The sequence below is a fragment of the Miniopterus natalensis genome, chromosome 1, assembly GCF_054644295.1.
Source record: "Miniopterus natalensis isolate mMinNat1 chromosome 1, mMinNat1.hap1, whole genome shotgun sequence".
Taxonomy (NCBI): Eukaryota; Metazoa; Chordata; class Mammalia; order Chiroptera; family Miniopteridae; genus Miniopterus; species Miniopterus natalensis.
The window spans coordinates 148,586,594-148,599,114 of NC_142081.1; the positions used below are offsets into that span (position 1 = coordinate 148,586,594).

The 12,521-nt window shown below is 47.1% G+C and overlaps 1 protein-coding gene across 2 annotated transcripts in view; it reads right to left on the reverse strand.

Moving 5' to 3' along the window:
- Positions 1–12,521, reverse strand: part of GRID2 (glutamate ionotropic receptor delta type subunit 2) — a 1,226,675-nt gene that overhangs the window by 36,776 nt on the left and 1,177,378 nt on the right. For both annotated transcript variants that reach the window (XM_087826562.1, XM_087826560.1), the window contains exon 15: positions 1,682–1,922. In XM_087826562.1, coding sequence (XP_087682688.1) covers positions 1,682–1,922 — 241 coding nt within the window. The remainder of the gene's footprint in view (positions 1–1,681; positions 1,923–12,521) is intronic.

Sequence of the window (12,521 nt, forward strand, 5' to 3'; positions counted from 1 at the left end):
GTCTTTTGTATCCAACTCTTATTTATATTCAAGTTCAACAAAGCAAATTTGTGAGGATTTAAAAATATCTATTAATCATAAAAGAAAATATTTGTTCATACGATCTGGATTAGCTGTCATGAGTTAGAATGGAGTATGTATTTTTTTTATTGTGCTATTATAGTGCTCCTAAGTGAAAAATATTTTGAGTGCATCACTGTTTTCTTTCTCCTTTCTCATTTCAAAATCCAATAAAAATATCCATTAATGCAATGTTATCACCGAGACTTTAGAGGGCTGAAAGATAATTTTATGGTTCCCACAGCAACTGTAATGTAGTCATCCATCAACAGATATAGTAATGCAAAAATTTAATATCATATATAGTAATTCAACATATAAGGAGCTTGGGGAGTCCTTAATTTCCAGATTTTTGAGAATATGAAGTCTCGGCTCTAATGTTGCATTAATGTGGTCTTTTGCATTGAATCAATGCCAGTAGAGATACCAGAAGCTTATTCCACAAAGAAAATGCTACAATGAAACCTGATTAGTTTTTAGTTCATCCCTCACCAGTTTAGAATGTACGATTGATTATTCAGACAAGTAGGAAGCGAAGATTTATCTTTGCTAAGCCAGGCTTTTCCTTATAAATGGTGCTGATCAATTTTGCATATAAGGTGGTAGGAAGGAATCCTTAGACTAGAAAATGATATGTTTGAAAGAACACATTAACATGCAAAAACTCATATGCAAATGAGAAGCCACTTTTATTTGTGCATTAAAGCAGATCCTTTCAGGACTCGCTGTGGGCATCAGTTAGCCAAGATCTAGTTATAGAAAGTTTAAACTCTCCTTTGGAACCATCCAGCAAATCAAATCACTCAGCAAATTTAGGTTGTTTGCATTTCAATTTGTGAAGCTTTAGTGGATATGATTTTGTTATTTAAAAGATTTTCACATTTTTGGTCCAGTGGAAATAAGATAGTTTATAAATCCCATATTTTTTGATGCAAACAAGGCACATATGCCACTTTAAAAGAAATATTAAGTGCAATTCTGTAAGTATTCTCTCAGATCTCCAGAAAAAAAATTTAATATGGCCTTGGAGTTGAGCTGAGTAAAGGAGAAATGCTGAGTTTTAGATGATTCCACGATGCGGATTTGTTAAACTTAGGGTCATTAGAGCTAAGAACATAATCATTTCTCTTAGGTCTACATACAGATAGAGGGCAGCAGTCACTGGTGGTGAAGAGGAAATTCTAATTATTTTACTTTATACTTGGATTTCTTAGGCTGAATTTTAGAGACACAAATAATTTATCTATAAATTAAAAAACTAATGGGGATAAAAAGATAAAGCATCTTTGTGAACTGGTCAAGGTAATCACAGCCTTTAAAAAGTCATTGAATTAAATTCTATCCTGAGATTTGGGAGAATTTCAAAGCTCATTATGGCGCATAAAATGATCAGCCTTTCAAACACTATATAGTCTCCTCTCCATTTATCTGGGATGTCCTAAAATGGAAATTGGTATTGGTCTTAGCAATTTTTATATTTCACAAATTTATTTTCACTTTTCAAGGAAAGAAAAAACGAGGGCCACCCCCACCCCTTTCTCCCTTCCTTGCAATTATCCTTCCTGCAAACAGCCTGCTCATTGGTTGGCTCAACTTAGTGCCCAAGCTCCCAATCAAGTACCTCTTTCGATGGGACCCTGGAGCCTTTCCTCTTGTTCCACCACGTCTCCAGCATGGCTATAAAGCAGGAGAGGACAATTCCAGCAGCCAGGATACAAAAAACCCCTGCAAAGCTCTTTATGTCCAGGGCACCTCCTTTCTGCTTTGTGTCCACGGAGGAGTACAGGTCACACTGGCCATTCTTTGGCCACCACTTGTGCTTCAAGATGTCCATGTCACCATTCTGCTGAAGCTCCAGGATCCTTGGGGTAAAGAACACAATCGTGTTACAGATATTGCCTCGGTTCCCAGCGCATCCATGTGTAATCCCAGCTCTAAGGGCTGGTAGCCTTCAGGGCGAAGTGGATACGTAGATGAGCCTGCAGATGGAGAGCTAGGACACTGCAAACATTATGGCTTTGATTCTGTAGACGGTCATGCCACAGTGCTTCCCTTCCCCCTCCCTTCCTCTCTTCTTTTTTTCGTTTCATTCTATAATCCGATATATGCCCCCCCCCGTTTGTCGCAATGTGTTTTTACGATTACATTTCAGAGGCACTGTTTTGATGTGGACTCAAGCTGCTGCAGTTGTGTGTTGCTTCCCTACCTGCAGAATGACACTGGGTCTTCACGCTTTTATGAAGAACGTTTGGCTGCTTAGAGCAAGATGCTGGCATAATGTCGCCCAGCATATGTTGCGCACAAAGAAATTCAATTAAAAAGACTTCTATTATTTAACACAGTGTGGGAGAAAGCCTTGGGACAAGTTCGAAGTTGATAAAATGTATCATTTTTGGTTTTTCACACAACTGATCTAGTTTCCCTTTCAATGCCAAAGGGGGAAATGATCTTACCTTGGAGAACAAGAAGAAAAGTTGAGCAGAGCCTTTCAGAAGTAGTTAAATTCAAATAAAAAATATGCTTTTTTTCTTTCCTTTCCCCCAGAAGCTGGGGGTAGCTGCAAAGACTGCAGCTACCCCCCCCCCCCAGTGTGATTTTGGCAGGGGCTTTATTCTCCATTCCAAACACTCTTTTGGGTGCTGTGTGAGACCCGCCCTGCCCCCGCTGTGCCCCTTCCCACACGGTGGGACAGGGCAGCCCCAAAGCCACGGGCCGTCCAGGGCGAGCACCGTCCTCAGGGTTCCCTAGAATTTCTTGCCCAAACAGCTCAGAGTGCTTGTCCAGGGCTCGTGAAAGCCCATGCCCACTACTTTCTCCTGAGAGCAGATCTCTCAGCTGAGGGTGCACACTTGTCTGTAGGGTGGTGTTTGGAGAGTGACTGTGTGTGCTCAGGTGCACACAACTTTGTGTGGGAGACACCTTCCCTGTTCAGGACAGAGCTGGATGGGGGGGGGGGGTCCAGAGTCTGACTGCTGCGTCACCGGGTCAGTGCAGAGCTCCTGGCTAGTCACAAATTAGAAACCCAAACCTGGCTTCCTAGGGGTAAGGATAAGAGGCTAGAACATATTTTATCTAACAGTGTTTAGCTTAATTTACAGCTTTTACCAACTTAAGATTTATGTGGACCCATATTTATACTCTTGCACTGGCATCTTGGATTATTCGGGGAGAGACTGCTTAAAAAACTTTAGAGAGAAAAATTATCTATCTGGAGGGAGCAAATAATCCACTCTCAGTGATATTTTACCTTTTTACCTGTTTCTTGTCCTCCCTGGGTCTGTAAGAATGAGCCCAAAGATAATGTTGAGGGTGGGATCAACATTCAGCCTGAGTTAAACAATAGTAGCAAAGCCCTGGGGAGAGTTGGTCCTGGGCCTATCACCCATCTTCGGATATTCCCACAGCCTCGCCCACAGCGCCCCCTGCTGACTCCAGGAGTCTCTCTCACAACCTGGACTTCTTTCTTAGGAAATTGATCTGTCTACGAAGTTCTTTTGCTTTGGAGTGTTGCTTAAAAACAGGTGTTAATTTGATGAATTAAATTTACTAAAATAATTGTGAATATTAATGGATTCATAATATGAATGGATCACCTTTAGTCCAGCCTCTATCCCAGACAGTCATTTGTATTTAGAAAACACAGAATTTCTAAAAGTGTGTTCCATGGGACACTAGTACTTAGAAGGCTTCTGTAAGGAAAGGGTTCCATGTTCATTAACTTAAGGAAAAAAACCCCCCTGGAAATTTACAAAGGTGTCGGCCTATTAATGGCTCTAAGAAGACCCGCAGTTAAGAAAACTTGCACGATTTTGTTTAATACAGCATTTCTTAAACTTGTCTGACTTTCTTTTCCCTTTTCTCATTTTTCTCCCCCAATGACATAACCCATAGAGCTAGAGATTGGAGGAATACACTTGAGAAATAGCGCCTTGGTCCAAAGGAACAACTACGTGTGGGAATTTGGGGGCACTGTGTTAGGTATCGCACGTGTCGTCACAACATGAAATTGCCTGCTTGGTTTGTTCACGGGTACCATTCAGATGGCAAACCCTTCAGGTATTTGCCTGCCTAAAGGCACTAGGGAGACTGGATACCATTGAATATTCGGTAGGAAGGAAAAATTCACTCATGTCTAAAAAAAAATCCCTCTTCTTAAATTTGAGTTTCTAGGAACACGTAGGAATAAAAGGAAACGACGGCAGCATAGCTTAATGAGAATATATGCGGGCATAAAATGAGCTCCGAGCTCCCCCCCCACACACACCCATTACGCTATATTAGTATCTGCAGAAGTGGAGGGGTTTTCCTTCATAGAACTTGTCATCATTTGTGATTATTTGTGGTTACTTGGTTAATGCCTGTGTGCTCACCACCTTCCATACCGCCTAACACGGAGCAAGCACATGTTTATTGATTGAACATACTCAACACTTTTTGGCAAATGGACCTGCTTCTACCTTTTCCTTATCATTGATGCTATTTTCCAATTTATTCCATTCTCTCCTATTCAATAAATATTTGATAAATATTTAATAAATATTTAAGGAGTGATTTCATGCCATTCAATAAATATTTAAAGAGTGATTTCATGCCAGGCACTTTCTGGGGTACAAAATGTATGTTAATCCACAACTGCACATTCAGCAGGAATGGCCCGGGCAACACTGTGAAATCATTTCTTTTTAATGCCTTCCATTCATGTTAATTTATTCTTTCACTCATCCACATATTCACTCAGGAACTGATGGTTGTCTATCTGTTCAGGAGTGTCTGGTATCACCGACAGTGTCTTTATTATTTCTATACCTGGGAATACTTTGGTTTTAAAAAGTCACTGGATGAAAACATACTCTGTGTCACCCATTTTGATTCTAATAGTACAAGATCTTTTTCTAAAGCATTTGTTTAATCCTAGAAATTTTGGACTTAGCGAACGGGGTGGCAAGAATTCATGAGGGGAAGGAGGGGAGAGGCAGCTCTTCATGCCTTTAAGTGTCGTCACACCAGAAGGATCTCTTTATGTGGTTCATCTCAGGGTCACTGAAGCACAGGTGGCTCAGGCATTGCAGGGAGACTGCACCTTTGGGGTACACAGAACCTGTGAGCCACCAGATCCCTCAGTCAAGCTCTGGCTAGCTCACAACAGATCCCAGGATACCGGCTGGCGTGGAATAGAGGTATAGGAAGGGAATGAAAGTGTCTTCTAAGCCCAGAGTTGTGCCATACATTCTCGCTAAAAAATCTAGTGCTCCTGGAAATTCCGTCAAAAACTTTCAGTAGGCCCTCTTTTTTATTATTTAACAAAAACCTATTTAAAGATTAGATATAGAGAGTTTAGCACAATCTAATGCACTGGCTTAAAAACTAATGGAATGAGTCCTTATAATAAATGAGGAGATATTTTCTCTTCGCAAATGTTCAAAAACACTGGCACCTTTAAACGAGACTGAAAATCACACCTAAAGGAAAGTTTTGCCTTTTAATTAGAAACAAAACTGGTGTGTGTATGGAACAATGCAAGAATCTTGTTGCAAAATTCTTAATGAGTGCATTGAAAATTTTTAGTTCCATAGAATGATTGTTTTTGTTATATGTGCAACTTCCACAAGATGGCAGCCTTTGCTCACAGAGACCAAAGTGTTACTGCCGGCAGTTACCTGGTGGGCTGCAAAGGCATAAAGCTTAAACTTCTTGGTGGTGTAAACAACTAAACCATTAGAAACAATGTTGGAGATTAGACTGTGATGAACAATTGTGTGTGTAAAATCTATTCTTGGAGTGTAGTCAGAAAAATTCCTGCCATTTTTACCTGAGAGTGCTGATATTAATACTTATTTTCGAGAGTTATTATGGTGAGAATTAATGAGTCCACACACAAGAGCATCTTGATCACTGCTCAGCACTTAGCAGGCCACCCATACTCAAAAGCTAGAATTACTACTGCCAGCACGTGACAACCATTCTTTCTTCGGATCTGTTCTGGTACTTACTTCTTAACAGAAAGTTATATTTCCAGATAATTCAGTGATTTATCCCCTGACAGGAACATTGCATTTCTTTCTTTTATCCAAAAGTATTAAAACATTTGTAATCTCATTGAACAGAAAAATCTTAGAAGTCCATAAAACCTAGCTTCAACTTGAAAATGGCTAATAGATCAATCCAGCATGCATTAAATTCTTTATTGATATAAATGAGCAAATTTCAGGGGAAGAGAGTACGGAAGCCAAAGATCTCTCTTTCATATTCAAATAAAAATACGCAACAGGTTTCAGGCATTCATCTTGAAAAGCTTTTTACTTACTTTGAAGATAATAGCCTCATTTGTGGGTGAGAATTGCACTAATTATTGATCACTTACCATCCCTTAATCGCTACTCTAAAAATTGATTTTCAAATTAATTTACTTAAAACAAAATGGTTTGCCAAAAGGTGGATGCAAATTTCTAATCCTATGTCGGTAGTTTTGGTTTTGCCTTTGAATACTACAACAGTCTATATGTTCCTTTTTAATTTCCTTTACTTCCTTACCCTTAGGTAAATTCCTGAGCTGAGCTGTAAAAAAGGACGCTGGTTATCTAAGAAAAAGGACATGTGACCTGTTTCTGCTGAAAAAGAATCTGTGGGTAATCAGAGATTTTTAAAAAGAAGTGCAAAGATTCTTTTTTCATGTAAGTAGGATCTCCTGCGACTCTTGTGATTGAAATTTCCTGCTCACATTCATAGAAGCATGAGCTGCTAGAACACAAAAGACTGAAGATATCTATTCTGTCTCCTTCCCCTCCACCCATTCCATGGATGAGAAAACTGAATCATATAGAACAATAATCCCTCCAAATTATCATATTTGATAATTATGTTATTTATGTATCACACTGGGGCAGCCAGAGATAAAAGCTCCAGGGCTCCAGCCATTGCAGGCCCTGCCTTGGCTGTCTTGAGGGCTGAATAGATCAATATTTTATCAATATTCTAGTACATCATCTTAGACACATCTGTTGGGAAGCATTGTCGTAGAGATTAAGTGACTTTTTTTTAGTGACTAACAGAGTAAATAGTTGAGCTAGGGTCAGAACTCAAGTCTGTCTTTCAGCATATTTCCCTCTAATATGTCTTTAAAGAAGAACAATCTCTTTTAGTTTCAGAAATTTGTGAGACTCTGAGTAAAACTGTCATCACTACGTTTCCTCTAAACCAAACAATGTAATTGTGGCACGCTTGCAAATTTATTCACATTACCATTTGGGTGTGCAAAGAAAATGTAGCTTTTCTCTTATAACATAATTGATCTTCTGCAGGAGGACTGGTCCCCGTGAGTAGTGAGAACAAAACTAAAATTAGCTCATGATTTAAAATTTAATCTGATCTAATAATTTAGCATGTCTCCAGCTTTAGCTCAATTTGCTGGAGAGAATTACTCAATCTTTCGTTTCCTCCCTGTTTCCCTGGCCCTTTTCAAAGATGGAATCAGGATTTATGGAGGATGACATTATGTCCCCTATATTGAGATTTGGGGGGAGAGAGCCCTGGCTTCTTGCTGGGTTTTGGATTTCCTGTGGCAGCTCTCCTTTGGGGTGCCATGGGCCTGGGCTGCTGAAGTCAGCAGAGGTTTGAAGTTTGCTAAAGTCAGCTAATGTCTTTCTCACCTCCTTTAGGGCTTGTGGGCTTTTCCCTGCTGACCTGCCCTCCTTTGTCTCCTTGAGGGGCTGCATACCTTATCCCTTTCTGACCTCCTGCCCTATCAGACACTATTATGATAGGAGGGTCCATAGAGTGGTCTATGTGCTCTAACTCGGCCTTTGCATCACACGGGAGCAAGAGAGGCCTAGATGGAAGGGAGACGGAACATGTGCTTTCCCCTGACCATGCAGCTCTGGCTTCTCCACCCAGGTCTTCTCTGTTGGTACCCAGCCGGGTGTGACCAGGGAACTCCTCACAGAGATGCTGAGGGAAGGGAAGCATCAGGCCCTCTGCCCGTGAGGGGCACTTGGGTCTAATGCCCCTCTCCTTGCCCATCTCCCATCTCCTGCACTTTGCTGGGAACCTCTGGCCAGAAGTGGCGCAGCTTTCCTTCTCTCTCCTGGACATCTGTCTTCCACCCACATCTTCGAACTTCCTGGCCTGCCACAGGGAAAGGGAGATTTCACTATATGCTGGTAGAAATTCTACGCTCTGAGACCCGTAGGCATCTCTTCAGTTTGGAAGTGTTGGGGCAACTTGGAGCTCGGGACTGGTGAGGAGGAAGCTACATTACTTTACTGCCTTGGAAACACTGATCTGTTATATACTTATGAGTTTTATGTAACTAAAATCAGAAAGATATTTACGGTGGCGTCTCAGCGCTTATTAACGTTTAATGTCACCACTGAGAAAGACATTTGGGACTCACTGAAAAAAAGGTTTCTGAGTGGACTGTTTTGGCCCAGACGCCCACGTTGTTAAATTCATTTGCTGGATTCCCGCACAACGTCCTCCTTGCGGTGGCTGAGAAAGGACTAACAGCACGTGGTGATCTTCAGAAAAGCGTCCACTCAGGAGGCTTTCATTCAGTCACAGTTTCTTTCACTCCGGTCTTGGAAAAGGTCGGTAAACTGGGCTGGAGCAACAACGCTCGTCGGAGACTCGGGTTGGTGCCCGGCTGAGGGCAGCCCGGCCGGCGGCCCCGGGCACCGTGGGGAGCCCCGCTGCGAAAGCGGACCTGCCGCCCCTGGGCATCGGCGGCGCGCCTTCGGTTCCAAGCTCGCAGCCGCCCCGCCCGTTAGAAGACCCGCGTCGCTCGGACGCTGCCTTCTTGGGAGGTTGCAGGTCCGCTCGGGGCGCTCGCGGGGAGGCCGAGCAGCCGCCCGCAGGCCCAGCGGCCCCCGGGACCCCCGAGGCGGCGGGTGGCCGAGCCCCTCCCGGGACCCCCGGGCCGAGCCCCCCTCTCCGCCCCGACGCCTCCGGAGCCGCCCCGCTGGGAGGTGCGACCCCCGGCGGCCCCGCGGCCCTTGGGCTTCCCGCGGGGCCGCGCTTCGCGTTTCCTTCACACTCCCCTGGGGGCGCTGGGCAGTGGGCTCGGGGAGAGTCGGGGATTCAGCCCCTTGGGGTTGCGGGGCGCGGGCGGGGGATGGGTGCCTGGGCTGGGCTCTGTCGTTGCGGACGGTCACGGGCACGTCCTTCGGGGTCTGGTTTCCACAGCGCTCGGCTCAGGTTAGGCCTTTCCCGGGAACGCCCCGGCGGCGCACGACGGAGCTCCGCGCCTCCCCGCCTCCGCGCCTCCCGGCCTCCGCGCCTCCCGGCCTCCCGGCCTCCGCGCCTCCGCGCCTCCCGGCCTCCGCGCCTCCCCGCCTCCCGGCCTCCGCGCCTCCCCGCCTCCCCGCCTCCGCGCCTCCGCGCCTCCCCGCCTCCCGGCCTCCCGGCCTCCCGGCCTCCGCGCCTCCGCGCCTCCCGGCCTCCGCGCCTCCCGGCCTCCGCGCCTCCCGGCCTCCGCGCCTCCCGGCCTCCGCGCCTCCCCGCCTCCCGGCCTCCGCGCCTCCCCGCCTCCCCGCCTCCGCGCCTCCGCGCCTCCCCGCCTCCCGGCCTCCGCGCCTCCGCGCCTCCCGGCCTCCGCGCCTCCCGGCCTCCCGGCCTCCGCGCCTCCGCGCCTCCCCGCCTCCCGGCCTCCGCGCCTCCCGGCCTCCGCGCCTCCCGGCCTCCGCGCCTCCCCGCCTCCCGGCCTCCGCGCCTCCCGGCCTCCGCGCCTCCCCGCCTCCCGGCCTCCGCGCCTCCCCGCCTCCCGGCCTCCGCGCCTCCCCGCCTCCCCGCCTCCGCGCCTCCGCGCCTCCCCGCCTCCGCGCCTCCGCGCCTCCGCGCCTCCCCGCCTCCGCGCCTCCGCGCCTCCCGGCCTCCCGGCCTCCGGGCCTCCCGGCCTCCCGGCCTCCCGGCCTCCCGGCCTCCGCGCCTCCCGGCCTCCGCGCCTCCCGGCCTCCGGGCCTCCCGGCCTCCGCGCCTCCCGGCCTCCCCGCCTCCCGGCCTCCGCGCCTCCGAGCCTCCCCGCCTCCGGGCCTCCCCGCCTCCGGGCCTCCCCGCCTCCGGGCCTCCGCGGTCAGCAGGCTGTTCTCCGCCCGCGCAGCGCCGCCCGAGGCGGGACGTCCTGCGGGGCCCAGCGGGTGCTCAGCCCGCCCGCCAGGCGACTCCTCCAAATCCCTTGGAGCGGCTGCCGCGGCTGGGGCTCATCCACCGCCATCGTCACCACTGTCTTCGTCGTTTTCCAGGTAGATTCCCTCCCTTCTCCTCCTCGCTTGGGACATCCTCACCATCCTCAGTCAGCAGCGCTTACCGGTCAGGATCAGGACCAGCAGAGGGTTTCTCCAGCACATGAAGGAACTGAACCCCAGGTCCCCAGGATCACCTGCGGGCGTTCATGTTCTCCTGTCCCTCCTGGGGGTCAGGCTTCGCGGGCAGATGGAAACCAGAAATGTGCAGAGGAGCTTCCGGGCTGAATCATGAGCTCGCATTAACCTTTCCTGGCTGTTTTACTCTTTTATTTATTTATTTATTTATTTATTTATTTATTTATTTATTTATTTATTTATTTATTTATTTATTTAACTATATTTTTATTGATTTCAGAGAGAGGGAGGGCGTTGAAGCATCGATGCTGAGTCACTGGTCGGCTCCCTGCTGCACGCTTCCTGCTGGGGATCCAGCCGCATGTGCCCTGCCTGGGAATCCAACCCGATCTCCTGGATCCTAGGTGATGCTCAACCGCTGAGCCACGCCTGCTGGGCTGGTTGTTTTAAGGGTGACACCCCAACAGACTCTGCTTCCAACTGGTAGGTAAGAGCGTGTACCTGGGTATCTGTGGCAGAGAAGCTGGCACCGTCTCTAGTTTTCTTTGAAAACTCAGTCACCAGGCGCACGCGTGTGCAGGGCTCCTAGAAATGCACCTCGCAGAGCGGGCCGGGGAGTCACCTGCGCGTGGCTTGTCCTGAGTCGCGCTGACCACATCCCCAGTGGTGCAGGTGTTCTTCCCAATGCCCTGCAGAGCCCTGACCCGCAGGAAAGCCCCGGCATCCGCCGTAGAGTGCGCCACCCTTACCACCTTGGCCAAACAAATTCGGAACACGCTGGCGCCCACCCCTAAAGCCCCCCCCCCCCCCCCCCCCCCCCCCCCCGGGCCTCTGGGGGTCAGGAAGAGCAGCCGCAGCCCAGCAGCGCCCCTGGTGGCAGTGGGCCGCCTGCGCACCCGGCTCACCCGCAGCCCGCCCTGGGGCTGTGGGCCGGGTCAAAACCTTGGTTGGGGGGATCCCTGGGGAAATACCCTGCAGCATCCAGGCCTTAAGTGCTTTTTTTACTTTTCTTTTGTTTTTTGTTTTTTAAAAAGACACTTTTAAAGGTAGAACCTTGCGGGGAGTGGGTAGAGGGAGGATAAAAGGTGATGGAGGGTGATTTGACTTGGGGTGGTGAACACACAATTCAGTGTAGAGAAGATGTGGAATTGTGCACCTGAAACCTGTATAATTTTGTTAACCAGTGTTACCCCAATAAATTCAATAAAAAGGAAAACAAAACAAAACAAAACAAAAAATGTAAAACCTGTATATATTCTCATTGTTAAAAGTCAGCCAATACAGATAACGTAATTTAATGATCACAAGCCTATAAGATAGGTGCTATTTTACAGTTGAGGGGCAACTCAAGACAACTAAGTACAGGTACATGCCTAGTAAGTGGTTGTAACAATATTAACACTCCTTGATATTTTTTGTTAAGCAAAATCTCTTACTAATTTACAGTAGTATCAAATACAACACATGTTTATTGATAACATCTAATGCCTCAGTAATATCAAATAGCCTGAGAAACTATTAGAAGCTATTTCCTTTGTTTAAATTGGATTTTTAGCTAGTTCTTCCAGTTAGTTGAGCCTAATGCCAGTTGCTTAAATCTAATCAACTAAAATTGACTAAACTCATATAGATGATTTTGGTGTTTCAAATAAGTTTGCAAATAATCATCTTTTAGACCAGAAACCAGCAAGGTTTTTGTGTTAAGGGTCAGATAGTCAATATTTTAGACTTTGTGGGCTCCATGGTCTCTGCTGCAGTTACTCAACTCTGCCTTTAAAGTTAGGAAAACAGGCCTGAGCTGAATTTGGCCTGTTGGCTATAGTTGCTTACCTGTTTTATACCCCCATCTCCCAATAAATAACTCTATGAAGTCAACAGTTTTCCATTTCACTGCTATACTGAAGTTCAGTATATTAAATGACTTGGGCAAAGTCACATCATCAGAAAGTATCAGAATTTAAAACTAAGGATTTTGCAGTAACCAAAAAACTCCCAGTACAGAAAACCCCAGGACCAGATGGCCTCACTGGAGAACTCTACAAACACTTAAAATGGAACTAACATCAACCCTGCTCAAACTTTTCCAAATATCAAGGGGGAGGGAATACTTTCAAACCCCTTCTATGAAGCCAGCATTGCTTTGATACCAAA